Below are 22,471 nucleotides of genomic sequence, written 5' to 3'. Positions count from 1 at the left end.
GACTCGTTAGGTTGTCGATTTCACTCGGTTAAAAACAGTAGGTGAGCCTTTTGTTCACACCATCTTTCCTCCTCTTGCATTAGATGCGTTAGGTTGTCAATTTCACTCGGTTAAAAACATCAGGTGTGCCTATTGTTCACATCATCTTTCCTCCTTTCACGTGTGACGCGTTAGGTTGTCGATTCCACTCGGTTAAAAACATTAGGTGCGCCTGTTTGTTCACACATCTTTCCACTTTTTGTGTGAGACGCGTTAGGTTGCCGATTCCACTCGGTCAAAAACATCAGGTGCACCTGTTGTTCACACCACATTTGCATCCTTTTGCTTGATATGCGTTAGGCTGTCGATTTTCTCTTGGTTGCAATTTTCACTTTCTCTCTGAATGCAATGAGGAGAGACAAGTTTGTTGGTTGTCCCGTCTTGTTAATTGCTTACTCATTTTTGTGCGAGGCACGGTCAGGTTTTTTTTGAGACTTTTCATTTGTGCTTTTACTTTGTTATTGCTTATCGCATTGTTTTGCATGCTCATAGTCTTCTTCAAAAGTAACCAACTTCTTGCAACGTATAAGTCGAACTTTCACATGCATCGTATTTTATATGTCATTGTGTATTCTGCCCCTAAACTACGCAGGTTTGATTCCTTGCAAAGGGATACGTAGGCAACTCTCGGGTTCAATCAATTGTATATGCATTTGTTTGTTTGCCCAAGTCTTACGGCCTCGTCAAATGGGTCATCTTTGGTCTTTGACATTCACTCATGTCATTTCATGACGTACGAAGTTTGTCAAAGAGGGGCAACTGCAGACACCCCATTTTTGACTGCCCGCAAGACTTGGGCATTTTATTCTAAGCACTCGATGATGAAGGTTAGATTGTGTAAGTGGCTTAAATTCTCAACGAAGAAATCTGAATTTGAACAATCCCAACCTTCCATACCCAATTGATTTTGCTTTAGAAATCCCTTTTTAAACACTATGCCAACCTGCATTAAACTTGAAACTGAGAGACAAAGGAACTACATTGGGGCCTGGCCATGCCTCATTTGGGGCCGGCCGTGGCCATTGGAGCCTGGTCGTGTTTTTTGGGCGATAAACACTGTTCTGGGCAGGAATCCGCCAACTGTCTATTTTTGAAGATATTTATGACTTATTTACCTCAAATTCTATAAATACGAGCTCAGACCTCTATTTTGAGGGTTAGAAAATTTTCCAAGAGATAAAAAGACCTTTGAGAGCTCCTTCTTCTCTTACAAGCAACCTTTGTGCTATCATATCATCCTTAAACTATATACATACACCATATACACCCTTAGAGCTTGGATTTGAAGCCTTGGTTAAGACTTGAGTACCATAATTCAAACTTTAGATTGCCTTAGGATCAAGTTTGATTTACAACAAAAGCTATCTCTCTTCAAGAGAGAGCAGTGGCTGAGGGTGAAATAGATCAGTTTCCCAAGAGGTAAACATAGCAGTTTTTGAGGGCTACCTTTGTTGGCGCGCGTAGGTTTCTTGTTCATTCTTTGCATATCATTATTGTAATATTATTGTTGTAATAAATTAGATAGTCCTTCGTTTATTATTCATTGGGATTCGTAATAAGTAGCTAATTCGGACACTCGGACCCTCTTGTATGAGGGCAAACCTGTAATATCGTGTATGTCTTCCAACCCCCATTTCTTTCTCCCCCCATTTCTTTCTCCCTTTTATTTATCTGCTTATAATGGTAGCATCATGTTTTACTTAGCATTTTCCATGACTTGCATCCATTTGTCTTGCATGCATAAGGGTTCGACTCATCATATTAACCAACGTCAAATTCAACTTCCTTGAATACGTGCTTTAATCGCATGCCTGGAATTGACTTACATGCCATGCTCGTAGCCAAGCCCATTATTGCATATTGTATGCGTTGCATTAGTCATGTTGCATTGTTTAGGATCATGTATCTTTTCTAACTATTTTCTTTCCTTTGGCTAGCCTCGAATATTTGGGGTAAGCATATTTTGCTTTAGCATATTGCATGCGTGTAATTGTTGCCATACCAAACATGTCTAACATGAGACTAAGTGCTTAATTGATATACCTATTTGAATGCCTGTGGATGATGGCTTTTCTGCTTAAATTTGGATGATTTGATTAATATATGCACGCGCTCTCTTTTTCAAGTGACATGTATTCAAAACTTTTTTCAAAACGAACATGAAATCAAAACATTTCAAATTTTGTGAAATAGTCTATACTTGTGTGCATCGCATAGTAAAGATAGCATAAAAATCAGAACAATAGCATATAATATACATAAGATTCACATCATGATTAGTAGAGGCCAATCGGGTGAGTGGGGTGCTCAATTCATGACCTTCCCCTCTTATACCTAAGTTCTCGGGCCAAGACACTTTGGTGATGACGGACAAGTGGCCTTTGGCACGAGTCATGGGTTTTCTAAACTTTCCCAAAAAATATTTAGTTGGCGACTCTATAAATCTGGCAATGAGTCCATTTTTGGCATTTCTAATTGTAAATCGATTTTCCAAAAGATTTGTTGGAGTTGGGCTCTTTTGTGTTTATCTATTTCACATGACACTTGTGAAGCCAGATTTAGAACCACGGGAGTCTGAACTATAGGGCTATTGTATCCAAGGAGACTAAACCCCTCCTAGGAGCACGTAAAGAAAACTACATAGGGTAAATTACAAATGTGCTAATAGCACCCCAATAATTGTTTTAGAACCATACATTCTTTATTTTTTTATTACAATTTTGTCCTAACATCAAATTAAAGATTTATCTCCATCTTTACTCTCTCATACCCTAACCCACCCAACTCCGGCCGCCATCGTCATCACCCTCACTCACCACCCACCAACACCAACATCAACACCCACGCCACTTTTGGACTGCTCTCTGCCATACTCCAAGCTTCGATGACCTTTCTCAATCCATATCCATCCACCACTGTGACCTCCATCGCCATCTCCACCCACCTCTCTTTTTTCTCTTACTCAAGTGAGATCGCAATCGCGACCGCAAAAGGTTAGCGACAGATGCAACCCCACCATTCTCACGCGATCATCATAACTACAACACTACTTACAATCCCTCCAGATTCAGTTCAATAACCCAGGTCTTAACCACCACTGTTTGTTCAGTGGTTTACATCTGAACTACCACAATTTGTTCGATAGTTTACACTCGAAGCTCCACCGTTTTGTTCGATACTAATATTTTGAACTAAGAGTGCTGATTTCAAATAAAAAGGAATCGAACATGAGCATGGCAAGGGGGGACTCGATGGTAGTTGTGTAGGTGGCGACGATAGCAAATGGATGAGATTAGTGGAAGACAATATTTGGGTAAAAAAAAATAAGGTGAAGAGAGTCGACAGTGGGGGATGAAGAGGAAGAGGGACCTAGGGCAATGGATCATCGAAGGAGAGGAGTCACCGCCATCGCTCACACTCGCTACCACCACTACATTTTCTTTTTTTTTTCTTCTTCCAAAAACCTTAGATCAGATCAGATCAGAGCTAGGGTTTTTAGAAAAATAAGGAGATGATGATGATGAAGTAGCGGTTATGCGGGATTTCATAGCTGCAAGGGTTTTACGATGGGAGAGAGAGAAGATAGTCGCGATCGTGGCTGTGGAGCTTTTTTATGGTTGCGGAAGGTTTCCCGATGAGGGAAAGAGAAGACAGTCACGATGGGAAAGGGGGTTTACGATGGGGTGAACGACAGCCATGGAAGGTACAATTGGAGAGGATGAGGATTAGGGTTTTGTAGGCAAAGAAGAAGAAAGGAAAAAAAAAAAAAAACGGCGATGGTAGGGTGGGTAGGAGCAAAGGATAGGAAGGAGGAGGAAGAAGAAGAAGGGAGAGGAAGGACTGCGATAGCCAACGGTTGGCCAGAGTAGAAAGGATGGCTTTAAATGGTTGCCCGAAGTAGAGAGGGGCCAACCGGAGTATGAAAAAGCTGTTGGAGAAAGGTTAAGAGTTTTGGGTTTTTGGTAATTTAATTTAGGCGTATAATGGTATTATTTTTTTCCCTAAAAAATGGCGTGTACAACCAAGTTTGTAGGGTGCAAATAGAGTCTCCCGAAATGAAGTCCTTGGGATTACATGTTATATGACCTCTAAACAAAAGAATTCTGAGGTTAGAAGCCACTCCAATCGAATCAGGAATGCTGCCACTAAAGCTATTTTCGCTTATATCAAAGGTCAAAAGATTTGACGAATTAAGGAGAGCTCTTGGAATTAATCCTGTGAACTTGTTCCCTCACAAATGCATATGCTCCACATATCCCAGGTTTGGGTTTGAGCAAGAAGGATGTATTGATCCCGAAAACGAATTATAAGAGGCGTCCATATACACATTTTGAACCAGTGCACATGGGAACTCACCATTGAAAGAATTATTTCGGATGATTAGTGTACCCAACGATGTCTTGTTATCCATTGAACTTGGAATCTTGCTAAACATGTAGTTGTTGCTAATATCAAGAAAATCCAATTTAGACAATTTGGAGAGCACATTTGTTAGAGGCCCTGCAAACTGATTATCATTCAATTGCAACCTCCATATCGAAGTCAAGTTGAAGGCAGCTGAAAAGATTTGACCATGAAAATTGTTATTTGATAATATTAAAATCTTTAAAGATCTGCAATTTCTGACTAACTGGTTTGGTACCTCCCCTGAAAGATTATTAGTGGACAAATCCAGATATTCCAACCAACTAATCTTACCAAATGAGGATGGGATACCACCTTCAAAATCATTACTAGATAAGTTGACGTAAAAAATATATGGAAATATGTGCCCCATATTGGCTTGAATTTGCCCACTTAAGCGATTGTTCGAGATATCCATCCAATAAGTATTTATATAGCGGTATGATGGCAAACAAAATTGACCGACAAAAGAGTTATTCCGCAGGTTTAAAACTTCTAATCCCGTATTATTCACCCATAGCCAGTTTGCGAAAGAACCTGTCAAGTTATTGTGGGAGAGATTGATGACCTTTAATTTGTTTTCGTAAAGTAGAAATTTTGGAACTTCGCCAGAGAGCTTACAGTTTGATAGAACAAGGACCTTCAACTGAAACATGGGAATCCAATCTGTAGATTCAGTCTCTACCTCAAATTTGTCATTGTCACATATCAATTCAAACACCTCAAGGTTTGAATGGTTTGCAAATGACCCAAATGAGAATAAACCCTCGAAACAATTATGACTAAGATCAATGTACTCTAGGGAGTTGAGGCTTCCAAACAGAGATGGAGAAATGTTTCCTGTGAATTGGTTTAGAGAAATATCAAAAAACTTGAGAGATCTCAAATTGCTTAGGCCTGAAGGAAGGATCCCTTCAAAATGGTTATGGCTGAGATCTAACTCCTCAAGTTTCTTCAGTTTGCACAAACCTAGAAAACAAGAAGTTTATGAAACACGTATAGTTTGTAATGCCATGTATTTACATAATGCTCTATAAAAAAAAATTCTTATTATTATTATTATATATATAAAGTGTTGTTTGATAACACAATTCAATATTTAAAACTGAATGTATTAAATGAAATCAATTACATTTATTTAATAACTACAATTAATATCACTTAAAAATTCAAGTGGGTCTAAAAATTTATGCTAAAAGTTAAAATTTTTCTAAGTGATACGAAACTTATTTAATATTGACTGCATTTATAAATACATATGCACAAGCATCAACATATACTATTATAACCTCACCATCATCACCACCACTACCATCACAATATAAAATTTGAAAGATACAATTTCAAAATAATAATTTTCAGATTTAATCTCTTACATATTAAACAATTTCAACATTTAAATTTTTATCAAACAGCTTTTTAATTTAAAAAATTTAGCTTTCAATTTTCAGTGCTCCCTCCGTCCCAAAATAATAGTCCATTTTGGGGAATTCAACTTTTTTTGTAGTACAATTATTGCACTTTATAAATATTAATTTTTCAAAATTACCCTTTGGTAGTATATTTTTTTTGGGAATGTCAATTGTTATAATTGTACCTTTTGTGTTGTTAATGAATTTAAAAGGAGGCAAAATAGAAAATTCATATTATTTTAGTCCTTAATTTTTGAAGATGAACTAATATTTTGGGATAATGAAAAATGGAATAAGGGACTAATATTTTGGGACAGAGAGAGTAATTTTCAACTTTTGGGAAACACTATGGTGCACACTCTTCAAAAGTGTGCACGATATGCACCTTATAACTTAAAAGGAAAATAACATAACTTCAATTTTTTGAGTCATAATTAAAAAAGAAAAAATAAAAAAAAGTATATCATAATTAAACACAACATGTCGCATAATTAAAGAACTCATGTGTCATAGCTAAAATAATGTCACAATTAAAAAAGAAATTTTTCCATAACTAAAGAAGAAAATGACATAACTAAAAAAGAAGATAACATATTTAGGGGTTCATATGATACACATTTTTTTAAAGGAGTGTACATTAGAATTTTCCTCAACTCTTAGTTTTCAACTTCCAATTTTATCAAACACCAGCTAACTCTTGAAAACATAAAGATGATGCTAGTTCATAGTTTTCTTCAATACTAGTTTATTTATTAGCTTTGCATGAAGCAAATAAATAAATAAATAAAATAAAAAAAAACAGAAAGGAAGCAATAGAATTTTTGTTGGCCTTTGAATTTATATTTTGTTGGCCTTTTAGTTTATAATAGATAACCTTAACGAATGGAATTTTTACCTTGAATTGGTAAAGAACCACTAAGGTTATTTTGAGCTAGAGATAGAGCTTTCAGAGAAGATAATGCTCCTATGGATGGAGGAATACTTGCAAAGAAATTATTCTCACTCAAATCTAAGATTTGAAGATGGCGGAAGGATGTCAAACCTACCAAAACATATGATAAAGGTAAAATAGAGCAGATTTCAAGGTGATCCTGAGACAATTTAAATAACAAAATTCTTGCCTTCCATTGGTAGTGTTCCATTGAGCAGATTTCCTCTGAGGAGGAGGACCTCCAGATTGCTAAGATTATAAGTCAATTCTGTAACCCGGGTGAAGAGACTCGTTAATTAGATTGAGATAAAGAAAATAGAGATAAATATAATTTGATGTTGTGACCTATATTCTATGGGCACCTCAGTTAGTAGCTCAATTTCAAATGAAAATGTAATGTTAAAAAAATTTAAGGACAGTGATGCCATTGATGGCAATAATAGATTCCAGCAAGATATATTTGACAAAGAAGAACTATAAGTTCGCACAAAATTGCTAGCTGTAAGACTTAATTTTTCCAACTATTGTAAGTGTTCTCAACACTCAAATGGAACTAAAAAAATTAACTTAAGTAGCATGAATTTGAGAAATAAAAAATACACATACCTTGGTTAGAAAGTGGTCCTTCCATTTGATTGAACACTAAGGATAGAAGCTTAAGGGATGGGAGAGCACCCAAAATTCTGAAGGCATCCTTGTCAAAATGATTACCACTTAGATCCAGATGTCTCATCTTGCTCAAATTAGACAGTAGTTTAGAATCTGAGCATATGACCATGATCAAATGTCATTAAAAGTCAACCCCAAAGAACCATAAGTGAAAATGACCAACTTATTGCTTTCATAGGTAATTAGGTACTTTGTAAATAGACTTTCACTCTGATTCACAATTGTAGAGAATATATATATATATATATATAGTGGTATATATGGAATTAGCACACACACACACACCCCTTATTTCACCAAAAACAATAATTAGGTAAACTACAAACCGCTAGCTATGTCATTTTAATTAAAGAATCAATACACTTCCATTTGTTTCTACTCATGGGGAATTACCTGCTATGTATAAAACCAGACAATGTAGACAATTTCTTTCATAAGTAACATCTAATGTATTCAATCATATTTTCAATTTGAAATCAATAGGTAAGTTGAACCAGTTAAAAAGATAATATATAATAAATAATAAACAAAATGAAACAAAAGAAGTTGTAGAGCTAGAAGTACTAACAACTATTTTCCGGCCTTTTATTTCCTTTTCTTTTGTTTTGCTTTCTCTTTTTGGGGTTTTCTGTTATTTATTTAAATATTTGAAAATCAAGAGCACAATCATTGAATGGCACCATCATTATTTTACACATAATTGCACGGTAGAAATCTATGATTTTGAATGCTACTATTAAGGAAAGTGTCAGCTATCTAAATACAAAGTTATAACATCAGATTTCTATATATTGTTGATTTCAAGTAGACATTAAAATGCTCTTCTGAAGCTCAATGAATGACACAACACTCTAAAATCCATGCATTGTCCAATGCCTTTGTCAAATCCTCTTCGCTTTAATTGATTCATGGCCTTTCTCTTTATGTGAACTTGCTGGAAATTGTCTCAAGTTCCTATCTTTAGGTGTTGGTTTTTCTTTTATGAAGTATTCTTGCGGAAATAATTTCATAATCTTTGCAGTAATAATTTGGTCTAAAAGAGGCTTAGAGTTAAAATTTTGAGCATGCCCAAGGTTTTAATACGAGGGTTAAGGGGCTCTCCTCTCATGGCAGAGCATGTTTCTTTTGAGAGTAATAGAGTTGATTCTCTAAAGAAGAATGAGTAGTGCTGCTTGAGCAGAATATTTAAGCAAAAATTGCAAACTAACTCCAGATGGAAATTTTTTATTAAAAAAGCAAGTTAAAGGGTTATGCCTCGGTATCATATCTATTAAGTTGTGGTTTGTAAGTAGTATTATTTTGTTTGGGTATTTTGGTAGTACAGTCAATTTGGTGGGTAAAGAAGGTAAACCACATAATTATGTTTTCTGTTTATTTTTTATGCTTAATAATTTTCCTATGCTATCTTTTCCTGCTAATTCAACAAAACCTTGTAACATATACCAACGGCTAAAACTCTAATGGCTCAACATTATTTTAGTTGGGCTACTGAGCTAACAAAAACAACCAGATGGGGGTGCCTGTAAACATGCTGTAATATTTCTAGATGGGTAGATCAATATTTAAGAAGTTGGTTGCAAATAGACAGATATACTTTTGACCCATTGCTGTAAGCTATAGTTGTGCCATTAATCATGGTATTTAGTGCTTGTGTCTCCATAGCAGGTGGTTTAAACATGAACTCATACATATAAAAAGAGAATTTATTGATAGTTCTATTCAACTGAATCTAGGAAGTTCTTAAGTCATACCTTGCATTGTTAGGGAGCTAAGCTCATTAGAGCTTAAATCCAACGTCTCCAAGTTTTTCAACACCGTTAATTCTGCACTGAAACAATTCTTGTTAAGATATGAATAAGATGAGGATGGATAATATATTCTCTTTGGGAGTTCTCATAAAGATAGACATGCCTCGGGCAGGAAAGGGATCTCCTAAGTTGTTGCCTTGAAGAGAAAGGTTTTTGAGAGATATCAATGAACTCAAACATAGAATGACGCTCTTGTTGAACCTGTTTCCTCGAAGATATAACCTCTCTAGATTTTCCAATCTCGATAAGTTCTCACAACCTGCAGTAAATTTTTAAAAATTAACAACTTTTGCTTCATATTTTTGTAACTTCCAAGAAATTGATAATGTTCATTATATTATAAGTTAATGAAACATTGAATCGATCAATCTTTCATTGGAGCTATGAGAATGACATTTAATAAACCACTACAAAAATTCATTATGTTTTTAGTTACCATTTACATATATAATTTTCATTTGGTTATTTCATTCCCATATTGAAGGAAACAGAATAGAGAGAGAGGGGAGAGATTAAAAAAGGGCAACCTAATACACGGGCTCCTGCTAAAACAGGGTATGGGGAGGGGAGAAATTGCTATGAAAAAAGAAGGGGAGAATTTATGAGACCTCATCTTGCTAATATTGCTATATGATTGTAATAATGTATTATTATTATTATTTTGATCGATTCATATATGATATTACAATGAAACCTAATGAAATACAATGATAATAATAAAAATTAAATACAGCACACAATTAGTACAAAAAAACTCTCAAAGAGGGAGAGAGAAACCCCAACAAATATACGGGGAACAATACCCTCACACAGGTTAGAAAATTCGAATCACTGACCTCATAGTATAGAGGTTTTGGTCAAACGGGATACATGATTGAAATTATTTTGTGATACACCCAATTCCTCATTCACTGTATTGGGATTTCAAATCATAAATTGGAGACTTTAAGTGGAATGCTATCTCTACTTACTAGCTGAGATTGCCAGCATCAATTTTAATAAAGAGTAATCAACAATCACGCTCTATTTAACATTGCAATTCTATTGCTAGAAGCCACAGAGGTTAATAATTTTCTCATTCAATTCAAACTTCTTTTTTAAAAGGGCTACAATATTTATGGTTATCTTAATATGTTTGTGACTAGTGAGGCAATTTGGTTAGTTGATGCACTATGTATTGAGAAGCACGGATACGGACATGAGACATGAATACAGCGTGATATAGACATACAAACATAACAATATTAAAAAAATCTCAACATATGAAGTGGAAGAACACGACAACTAATGAGCATATATTTTATGCGTTGAGATCCTCTAGAGTGATTCCTCTAGAGTGATCTTCTATAGTAAAGGATATGGACGCGACACTTGTCCCACTAATGAATTCAAGGGTTGAGATTAATCCCTTACCAAAACAACGTCGTTTTGGTGGGGAAATAAATAAATAAATAAATAACACGAACAAAATGAGAAGAGGGAAGAGAGAAGATAGAGATTCCATGGCCAAACATTGATCATAAACAATGGTCCTGTTTGGTGCAGCTGTTAAAATAGATTATAGATTATACCTTAACAGATTATAGATTATGACTTTAATCAGAAGCAGTTAATCTATTTGGTGTAACTGTTAGATTATAGATTTAAGTTGCTGAGTAGTGTTTGTTAAATAAGCTGTGAAGTAGCTTTTTCAATTAACTTTTATTTTTTATTATTCACTATTTGTCTACATTTCTCATAAAAAAATAATAATAATATTCTATAGTCCATTTTGGTTTCTTTCTATTTTTAAAAAAATAAAAAAAAAATATATAAGAGTATAACCATGAATTAACAAGTCCACAGCAGAAGATGATAATCAGAAGCAAGGGGTGAGCAGCTTCTCAGAATCAGCTTTTTTGACTTAAAATAAGTTGCTAGAATCAGAAGTTGTTTGAAATAAGTTTAACCAAACAGTCCAAAATAACTTTTTAAAAGCTAGAAGCCATAAGTTGGCTCAAAAAAGCCCCACCAAACACCCCCAATATACATTGATCATAACAGGAAATAAACAATATACTATTATTTGAGTTAAAAAAAAATAAAAAAAAACCCCAAATCAGGTTTAGAAGAAGAAATAAAAATAGAGCATTGTATATTTGAAGCATTCACTTGGTTTTAAGGTTTAGAACAGAACAGGAAATAAACAATAAACATTGATCATATCAACTCCATAATTTTACATCAATCTTTGGCGCACAACCAGACACAAACCTGTCTTGGCAAATAATGGAACACACAAGTGGGTGTTTGTGTTATAGAACAAAAAGAAAGAGGCTTCAAACTGTATATATCTATATATAATATGACTTCTTCTTCTTTTTTATATAATTATTATTTAGCAAATGGGAGAGAAGATTTACAGACCCCATCATCATCAAAATCAAAATGAGCAACAGGACGTGGAGATTGGAGCAGGAGATCAAAGACGACAGTTCGACTAGGGTTCAGCTCGTCGACGGATCTGTGGTATGCGATTGAACCAAAGGTGTTGGAGTGGCGGTGGCGGCGGAAGAGATCGAAGATGAAGGCATTGACAGAAGGTCTTCCAGATCTCCGAGGCAGCGGCGGAGCCATGCCGGAGACGGGGAGCAACAGTCGTGTTGTGGAGGTTGTTGGCAGCGACAGTGAGGCGAGGCGGTGGGCAGCAAGATCGGAAAGGAGAGAGAGACAAAGAAGTAGAGCTGAACCCAGGAATGAGGAAGGACTTAGAGAACAAAAGATATTTGAATTTTTTTTGTTTTTAATTTCCCCCACAAAACGACGTCGTTTTTGTGAGGGATTGATCTCAACCATTGGTTCCATTGGTGAGACAGGTGTCGCGCCCATATCCTTTATTGTAGGAGATCGCTCTAGGGGGATCACTCTAGAGGATCTTAACGCATATTTTATATGCATACCTCAAAAGGACAAATAGATACTGCTTCTTCTTTTACTTTATTTATTTATTTTTTTCTTTAACAGTGAAAGCATTGACTTTGTTTTGTTTAGTTTTTCAAAGCTGCTTTCGAATTTTTTATTTTTCAAGTTTTCTTAATTTTTTTATTTTATATATTTAGTTCAAATATTTTTACTTCTTAGATGCACTTAAAAAGTAATATATTTTTAAAGAAAAACTAAAAAAAATTCACCAAAGAAAAGAAAAAACACACAAAAATGTCCATATTTTTTTTAATTTTTTGTGAAGTTTCTTCAAATTTCTTCACAAATATTTGGAAAAGGATATGTACCCCGAAAAAGTAATATGTAATTTATCCTCAAAGTGATTGAACTTGGTATTATGTGGGCCACCCTTAGAATGAATGTGATCCACACATTATATTTTTTAGATACTTTTATGGATACTTTTTTATGGGTACCTAACATTGTTGCAAATATTTTACCTTTCACGTGTATCTAAAAATTAAAAAAAAAAAATTGACACAAATTTAAAGAAATTCACTAAAGCCAAAATATAAGAAAAATAAAATTACTAAAACTAGTTTTTGAGTTTGAAAACTAAACAGATGAATTATGTTTTATTATATCAAAATAGTCATAAATCATTTTTTACATTCTTTCTACACATTAAAAAAGAAGTGTCAATAGACAAATCCTAACCTAAAAAGTCTATTCATACGCAAATCGGAAGTTTTGGGCTCTACAATTCTTAAAGTGTAATGTTAAAGACTTCATGAAAATTATCCACCTTTAGATTAGATTGTGATGTTTTATTGTATGTTATGCAATTACATATCCAATGGTGGAGAATCTTTATGAAGCTTTTCATGATATTTCTTTCATGAAACCTAGCATTACTCATTCTTAAAATTCAAAAGTTAAAGAATGAGAGATTAATAAGAATTCACAAATTTTTTTCCAATTAAATCCCAAATTTATTTTTTCAAACTTACAATACTGTGTTCTAAGAAATAGATGTGAGTCCCCCAAATATTTATAACAGAACTCCAATACATGTTGGGGAGCATTTGAAGAATGTCGGAATTCAATACAGACAAATGCCTATTTAGAAGTGTCTAAGCTTCATAGAGTATGTATCTTTATAAATTGAGCTATCTGATTCAGAATTATGAGAATTAGTTCAATTGCATCAAGATCGAGGTCAAAAGAGAACTTCAAGACCTGCAATATCAGTTTCCACAAGATTGTGAAACATTTACTCATTCTTCCTTCTAGATTATATTTGTTGTTCTTCTTTCTAGGCAATATGAGCCAAATCAGTGATTAAAATGCAATAGGATGGGAAGATAGTCCATTATTGTTAGTGCATGAAATACTACAGAGGTTATATGGTTTTCCTGCTCTGTTTGTTGAAAACTTGAAGCAAGCATGTAATTTCAAGAAGGCTAGGTTTTACCTTGGATGTCATTAAATTGAATAAAACTTAGATCCAACCTTTCTAGGTTCCCAAGATAAGCTAATTCTGCACAAAGAAACAACAAAGTGATGAGTTTGCAACATAGTAATACCAAGATTAGTAAAAATAATTATGTAATTGTAATTATGATTACCAGTTCTGAACTTCCTGTACAAATAAGAAACAATCATGAATTTTCAGACAAAATTGAAGTTACCTTGAGGTGGAAATAATCCCCCAATGTTATTTGCACGGAGATTAAGCATCTTAAGGGATCTAAGCGCACTCAAAGATGGCAGAATGGTATCATCAAAGTCGTTCCATTTAAGATTTAGAGTCTCCAATTTTCTCAAAGCCGACAGCTTTTCAAAACCTGCATGAAAATCTTGATAAAATAAATCATTGACACTTCGATTCAACAAAGCATTAGTTCCAAGGATCCAAATACCACGAGATTGGTGTTCAATAAATTTTTCTTACCCAAGTAATTCGTATATATTATATCCTTGATTACACACAATGCAATGATTAATTGATCAACCAACATTGTAACAAATAATGACCCACTCCCTCCATTTGAACAAATACAATCTTGAAAGTTTGTGCCACTATAAGTACATATGCCATCAAGAGATTCAGTTCTTTTTTTTTCTCTATGTTCTTTCCCAAGGAACAAACTTACAAATGCACTAATGCAACAGGTTGATAAAGAAATGTAAGTTGTACAACTAGTTCTTATCTTGCATTCATATTTTTCTTTCCAAAATTGTTTGCGGTACATAGTTATATTCAGTGGCGGAGCCAGAAGGTTAAATTAGGGGGTACTTATTAATTACAATATCGAAAATTTTTACAAAAGTATTTCACGCAAATTTTTACAATTGATTTCAAGAAACATCAAAAAAATAATGTTATTTACAATTAGTGTATCATGAACAATATAAAAAAATATGGATATAAGTCTTAAAATAAATTATATAATGATAAATTATTTTTTTATACAAAATTTGATTAAAAACTCAATATAATGGCAATATCACGTCATCATTAGTATGTGATATCACTAACTAATAGTAAATAAACACATAGAGAGTGAACCTCACATGTCAAATGTAACTAACAATCCAATAAATTTCATATCTTTATAATGAGATTATTTATACTTGCATGTCAATAATAATGACATTACCGTTACATTTAAAATTTTCATAGATAATATAATTTATAGTAATCTCTTCATTTTCAATCAAAACAACCATTATTATTTTCATAATTTTTAAAATGTCATTGGCATTTCACTCTAATAATATTTTTGTAATTCTTTTTATTTAAAATATTTTCTTCATATTTACAAAAAAAAAAAAAAAAAATCACAAAATCTAGGGGAGCACGTGACCCCCGGTCCTTGCGTGGCTCCGCCACTGGTTATATTGGACCAGAAATATGGTTTTCCTATCAATATCTGGAGGAGTAAAGTTATATTGTTATATAGGAGTATAGTTATATTATTATATTCAACATTAACACTCTCTCTCTCTCTAGAATCTTCTCTCTGGAATCTTCTCTAACTTTCTCTTTAGATATTTCTTGTTAGATTTTGGTTAAAGGAATGTGTGGGTGTGAAGAGCTTGGGCTGCCACCTTTATGAAGAATTCTGGAATTTCAAAGTCGGTGGATATAGCCGACTCTTGCAGCTATAAATACGAAATTGGTCTTCTATGTGTGTACTTGCAGTGATTGGGGGAAACATGATTCGGATTGGTCTGGATTGGAGTAAAAAATTGATCAATTTATTATCAACGATTCCTAAAAAAATAGAATTAATCCAATTCGTTTAAATTGTGGAACCAATTTGTTTAAATCATGGAACCAATCCGCACCAATCCATTTAAACACAGATTGAATTGGTTTAAAACCATGGATTCACATAATTAAATAATAAAAAAATATATAAAACATTTTAATTTTATAAAAATATAAACATAGCATCAATTCTACAATAATAACATGTCTTTCCACAATAGCGGCATGCTATTCTAAAATTTAAACAATCATAAGAAAACGGGTTCCACCATAAATATTAAGACCATTACAAATTAAAACTAAAAACCAACAACAAAAGCAATAAAAAAATATACTATGCAGGTTTAGGTTTGGATTTAGATTTTATATGGAATAAGAGAAGATTCTATGCGGGAGAATGTATAATAGCCCTGTTTGGTACAGCTTTTTTTCAGCTTATTTCAGCTTTCAGCTTAATTTAAGCTATTTTGATGTGTTTGGTTTAGCTTAAGCTTATAGCTTATAGCTTTTTGTAAGTCAGAAATCAGCTTATGTTCATAGTTATAAGTTATAAGCTGTTAAGGTATAAGCTACAAGCACTTTCCCACAGCTCTATCAAACAGGGCCAATATAAATATAGCTATTTATATATGGTCCAGATCAGTTCCAATCAGAAACCGTGGGGTTCAATCCGAAACCGATCCGTGGATTACGAATTTTTAATTTTTCAATCGGAAACTAAATCACGAATTTAAAAACTAATTCAAACCTATCAAATTAGATTGGATCAAATCAAATTATGAATTTTACGAATTTCTAACGCAGCCCTACGTAGTGAGAAAAAGGATAAGTCTTGGCGTGTGCGAGAGTGAATGCAAAGAAAGTGTGTGAGATATATATACAAAACGTGTGAGTGAAATAGCATGAGTAAGCTGTGTCGGTTGTCATGAGAGTGTAGTAATGTCTTGTGTAAGTGGTGCCTCGTAAAGTCTTGATCAAGTCGGCACATATGTGCTAGTAATATAGTGTACTATTGTGTGCAAGTGGATTGTGGATTTCTTGGGATGTATTCGTGTGTTATTAATAAAAGGAATAAAGCTTGAGACCCCAGTGGGGGTGCTGGGGGTATCCTGTGATTGGCCCAAAAAACAAGTTTTTTTTTTTTTTTTTCAGCCAACCCCAGGCCGACACGTGACACTGGGGGTCACTGGGGGTCACCCCCACTGGGGTCCCCAGCAAAGTTGTAATAAAGGGTTAAATTACACTGACACCTTTAAGGTTTGGTTTAATTACAATTTATTTTTTGATATTTTAAAAATTATACTCTCATCCATGTAATTAATAGTCTCATTTCACAAATCCCCCTACTTATATAAAAGGCAACAACTCTTAGTAGAAAAACAAAAGAAATTACATTAAAAAAAAAGTAAAATAAACGAAAAAAAAAATAAAATGTAGGAAGTAAAGCAAAATAAGAAAAGAGAGAGTGTATGAGTTTAATGTGTTTATTCCGTCTAAATAATTACAATGATAGGGGATTAGTATAATTTCACAAACGTCAAGGGATAATATATATTAAATCTAAATCTCAGGAGGTGTAAGTGTAATTTACCCTTAATATATATATATATATATCAAATTTTGTGTCAAGCTCAACACATAGTTATATTAGATTAGAGATATGGTACATCATAGGTTTTTTGTCAACATTTCAGAGTCTATATTAAGATCCTCCTTTGATAAGAAACAATGATAATGTCATTTTTTTTTTTTGATAAGTAAAATATTTTCATATCCAATGAAATGACATTATTGATAAAAAGAGCATGTAAAATCAAGGGTCACTTTCATCAGGTGTAGTTACATGAAGACATCATCACTAGAGTGTAGCTGGATTTGCATTCCTTATTCAATATGGATTTCTAGGAACCCTTCAATTGTTCTTCCAAAGGTGAATCTTGCATGGTGGTTTGGTCAAAAAAAAATTTCTAGCAATGAATTTCAGACATCTTGGTGATTAAAAGTTACTAACAATCAAATTTTAGAGGTTTACCGCCAAAACATTATGTCACAAAATTTGAGAGGGAGTAAAAATGAATGTCATTGCAAACTGATTGCAAACATCACACCTTAGTCACCAGTCAAGTTTTTATTCTCCTCTTTCCTTATACTATTATAAACTTCAATGACTTGAGTTCTGAATGAGTTGATCCTATGAAATCAAATAGACAATAAAAGAGAGATGTAGAGATGGCTATTGTGTTAGCTTGCATTGGGAGACAGCCATGATAACCATTGGTGCTTATATCCAATGTTTCCAAGTTTCTCAATGCTACTAATTCTACGCCAAGAATATACATGTATGAGTAACCATATATATAATTAAAAAGAAACTGCATAGAAAGAGAAGCACAGAATTATGTACGCCCTATGAAAATGAATGGAGGTGAAAAATCTAGAAATCCCCTAGATATTGATTTGTGATTATGTAACAATTTTAAGCAGTATGTAACAATTCCAATCAAACAATCAACACAAATCAACACAACGATTTTAACGTGGAAAAACCACAATTGGACACCTCCAACTGTGATTAAAAAACCACGGGCAACAGCCACAAAACAATTCACTAAGAAGATTTAAAGGAATTACACAAGTATGCTCTCAATTACCTAGCGAATCCACGCCTAATTGAACCAACCTCTATGTGCCTCTTCCAACCCCGTCTTCACCTCGGAATTGTCTTTACGATGAGCCACTCCAGAATCCATCGAAGCTTCAGGCTCGAATTCTTCAGAATCTACCGAAGAACAACTCTCTCTCTCTTGTGTATAGCAAACAAAACCTTTGATGTACTCTCTTTAAACCATGAGTTGAATACTCAATAAAACATCAAAGAAAACTAACAAAATATCCCCAGATATAAACCTTAAGAACCAAAAAGAAGATCTGGAGGAATTCAGGAGTAGTCTAGTTTTTGGGAGAAAACCAACTACTTATAGAAAACCAAAAGTAATCCTAGATTTGGAAGAAAACCCAATCCTTATTGAAATCCGGAAAACTGTGTTCGCGTGGTCCGCTCGAGCGCCCAACATCCCGCTCGAGCGTCTTCAGCAAAATATGTGTGTGACAAAACAGAGGTCCACTCGAGCTCGAAATCACATCTTCCAGTATTTTTACAGACCTGACAAACTTCTGAAACCCAGCATTCTCCGCTCGAGCGGGGGAATATCCGCTTGAGCGGACAGGCAACTTGGAATGCATTTTTGCATTTTGCTTTGGGGGTGCTGCCCCTCGACCCCGCCTGGGCGCTGCCCCGGACCTACCAAGGGGCGCTGCTCCCTGGACCCCCGCGAGCTGACCGGGCAGCTCGATCCCCGTCATAATCAGTGAAGTGGCAATCTTGAAATAAAAGTTCGAAAACAAATACAACTGAAAGAAGTTTTGTCAAACAGGGTTGCCAAAAATAAAACCTAACAGGAGGGAAACATGCCATGTGCAGGGAAGTATCCTCCCAAGGCATTGTCACTGATAATCAAAGTCTTAATTGAAGTGAGAGCACCCAAAGAGTGGAGGATATTATTGTCATCAAAGTCATTGGAACCCAGATCCAAGATCTCCAGTTTCCTCAAATTTAACAATCTTTCAAATCCTGCAAAGAGGAGTACAGTCATCACAATTCAAATATAAATTTTTGCAGGTTATAGGAAAGGCTGTGATCCTTAAAAACTGATGAATTTTTGGGCAGAAAGATCCTTGGTTTCAGTTTTACAAATATAACCCTTTTTTCTCTTTTCGTTCCTTTCCCCCCCTCCCCCCAGTTTTGACAACTCACATTGGTCGACTAGCCACGCCTCGAGTCATGAGTTGAGACTATTGCGAATTGGGTTTCATCGCAAAGTCGGTGTGGAGAAGAGTTATATGGATGTATTTAAAAGCATCCATTTCAAATCCCTCTACGTGAAGTTAAATGTAAAATAAAAAATTTTCTTTGTTTGTTATCTAGGTAGATTAAAAAAACAAAAATAGGAAAGTAAATAGGAAACAATTACTTTTTTATTTTCTTAATTTCAGATCATCTGTAGAAAAAATAGAATCTTACAGCATCTATAATCATTTGTCAAACTCAAATTTAATGGAAAAATACTTAAAACTGAGTTCCAACCTGTATCAATATCAAATAAAGGGATAACCAAATTTTTCATCAACTCTAGCCTCACTTAATTCTTTCATCAAATGCTCCATGGCCATGCTTTTATTCAACTATGGATAGGAGTAAGGATTGAGGATGGTTTTTTATTTATTTATTTAATTTTTGAACTAAGGATTGAGAATGGTTGAAACACTCATTTCTTTCATAAGAAAAAATGGTTAAAAGAGGCTTTTGGGATGGGCTGAGAAATTAAAATTTTGATTATAGCATTGGTAACCTTCATATTAGATCAAGCTTTTAATTGAATTTTTACTCAAAATTCATGAAAAAAGAACCAAAGAGTAAAGATTAGGGACTGCCTTATATGAAATGATTTGTAACTTAAAAAATGTCACCATCACATATTTCATTTTAAAAAATGCCAATGACGGTCTATAGAGTTATTATTTGTCTAGGTTGACAAATAAAATATACATTAAAATGTGTAAAAGAAATTAGGGCAAAATATCAATAAATCCCAAATTTTAATTTGTTAAACCATTTGATCCTGCCTTTTATAGACTAATAAGTCCTATTTGAATGTTAAAAGCTTACTATAGACCTTTTTTAGATTTCCCTCATTTTCGAACATCAGCAACATTAACTACACCAACAACATTATCAACATCATCAAACTTCAACTACATCATCAAACATCATCAACATCACCAACATCATAAAACATTATCAACATCATCAAACATCAACTACATCATCAAAACATCATCAACATCACCAACATTGTGAACATTATCAAACATCAACTACATCTTCAACCTCATCAAACATCAGCAACATCATCAACATCATCAAACATGAACTACATCATCAAACATCATCAACATCACCAACATCATAAAACATCATCAACATCACCAACATTAACTACACTAACAACATCATCAACATCATCAAACATCAACTACATCATCAAACATCATCACCACCGTCCGCCTCTTCAACACCGATCCCGATACACTCACATCATTCTCCAGTACCAGCACCTCCCTCAAGATCGGAGTCCCCAACGAACTCCTCCCTTCTCTCGCCACCACCACCATAGACCCCTCTCTCCAATGGCTCCAATCTAACATCTTCTCCCACATCTTCCCCCACCCAAATCAAGTACATTGCCGTAGGCAACGAAATCCTCCTCAAAGACCCATTTTACACAACCTATTTAGTCCCTGCCATGAACAATCTATACATAGCTCTTCAAACTTCGGGTTTATCAGACACAATCAAGCTCTCAACATCTCACGCAGCCTCGATTTTGATGAATTCATACCCTCCCTCAGCCTCATCTTTCGACCCAAATCACCAATCAATAATGGGTCCATTGCTGTAATTTTTGAAGGATACTGGGTCGCCATTAATGGTCAATGTGTACCCATTTTTCAGCTTCACAAACAACCTACAATTCGTATCGCTAGACTATGCTCTGTTTCGGAGAAGGAACATAGAGATTGTTCAGAACTTGGTTTATGATAATTTATTCAATACGACGATTGTGTTGAATTCACCCATCTGGACACTTTCTGTGTGGGTGTGTTTTTCTGCTTGGTATGATTTCTATAAGGTCTTGGGCGGGATTTCCGATTCCAACAGATTGATGCGTTTGTTTATGCGATGGAGAGAGAAGGGTTTGAGGGGATTCCAACATCATCAAACATCATATATCAAAAACATATATCACACCATAAATAAAAAGGACTAAATGGTTTAAGAAAAAAACACTTAGGACTAACTAGAGCAACATTTACTAAAATGGGATTTATGAGTAATTTTTTCAAAAATTTATATAAAAATATGTGAAATTATTTCAGGATGTGTAAAATACATATGATTCTAACTTTTTGATAATTTTCTCCCCTTACTACAACTCATTAGTTGTTGACTTATTTTTAATGAGATGTATCACCTATGCCAAAATATCTACCCATCCCCACCTTAATTTTTGGTACACAATCTCACACCTTCTCTAACTTAAGACTTGTATAATTTTTTTTTTTTTTTTTTTTATATCAATCCCATCCTTCAAATTTACGGATTAATTTTTAATGTAATCCCTTCTCCTAATTGTCTTTACCTAATAGACCAAAAAAAAAAAAAAAACTCCAATCAACCTTATCATGCATGGAAAGAAATATTTTAGTGCATCTATTTACTCTTAGGCCTCGTTTGGCATGCGAGAGTTTTAGTTTAAAAGTCAAAAAGTTCCTAAAAAATCAAAAAGTCTATAACTTATACCAAAAAGTCAAAGATTCTCTTTTCTCTTTACTTTTTGCACATCTTTTCGAAAAATTAAAAAGTCATTTCAAACATATTAGTTTTTTTTACCTCATATTTTAATCAAAAAATCAAAAAGTTACCAAAATAGTCGATTCCCAAACGAGGCCTAATGGCCTGGTATGGCAAATGACTTTTTGGTTTTTTCGCTAAAATTTACAAAAAGATAAAATATACTAAAATAACTAATAAGACAAAATATCATATCAAACCCATAATCATTTTACTTTTTCTTTCACAAATATCACGTCCAACTACAAAAAAAATCAACAATTTTCCTAAACACAAAAATTTAGGTAACGTTTACGTTTTTTGTTTATGTTTACAAAAATTTTATAAACTGATTTTTGTTTATTTTTAGAAAAACATAAATTACAAACGCGTTTGGTTTGAACAAAATGTTTAAAAAAATTTAAAAACATAAACTAAAAAATATGTTTGTTCAGGCCCAAAATATTTATAATTATTTTTATTATTTATGACAATGGGATCACACACATTATAATTGAAAAAAAATTAATTAAAAAAAATTTAATTGGAAAAAAAATT

At 33.9% G+C, this 22,471-nt stretch overlaps 2 protein-coding genes and 1 pseudogene across 2 annotated transcripts; 1 reads left to right on the top strand and 2 right to left on the bottom strand.

Annotated features, from left to right (window-relative positions):
- Positions 1–4,270: 4,270 nt before the first annotated feature.
- On the bottom strand, positions 4,271–6,891 carry LOC145812925 (uncharacterized). Its single transcript, XM_082908163.1, has 2 exons — positions 6,751–6,891; positions 4,271–5,412 (listed from the first exon to the last, which is right to left on the bottom strand). Exon 2 carries the CDS (start codon positions 5,096–5,098, stop codon positions 4,271–4,273), a length of 828 nt encoding a protein of 275 aa, XP_082764289.1. The 5' UTR covers positions 5,099–5,412; positions 6,751–6,891.
- A 39-nt stretch (positions 6,892–6,930) lies between these two features.
- Positions 6,931–14,206, bottom strand: LOC114270128 (receptor-like protein 13). Its single transcript, XM_082908162.1, has 7 exons — positions 14,140–14,206; positions 13,877–14,032; positions 13,660–13,725; positions 9,367–9,522; positions 9,207–9,278; positions 7,393–7,548; positions 6,931–7,054 (listed from the first exon to the last, which is right to left on the bottom strand). Exons 1-7 carry the CDS (start codon positions 14,204–14,206, stop codon positions 6,957–6,959), a joined length of 771 nt encoding a protein of 256 aa, XP_082764288.1. The 3' UTR covers positions 6,931–6,956.
- Positions 14,207–20,527: 6,321 nt separating this feature from the next.
- LOC145788700 (glucan endo-1,3-beta-glucosidase-like) lies at positions 20,528–21,340 on the top strand (annotated as a pseudogene).
- Positions 21,341–22,471: the final 1,131 nt, after the last annotated feature.

This window comes from Camellia sinensis, chromosome 15 (genome assembly GCF_055761805.1).
Source record: "Camellia sinensis isolate YWXY chromosome 15, ASM5576180v1, whole genome shotgun sequence".
Classification (NCBI taxonomy): domain Eukaryota; kingdom Viridiplantae; phylum Streptophyta; class Magnoliopsida; order Ericales; family Theaceae; genus Camellia; species Camellia sinensis.
This window is presented reverse-complemented; position numbering and strand designations above follow the sequence as displayed.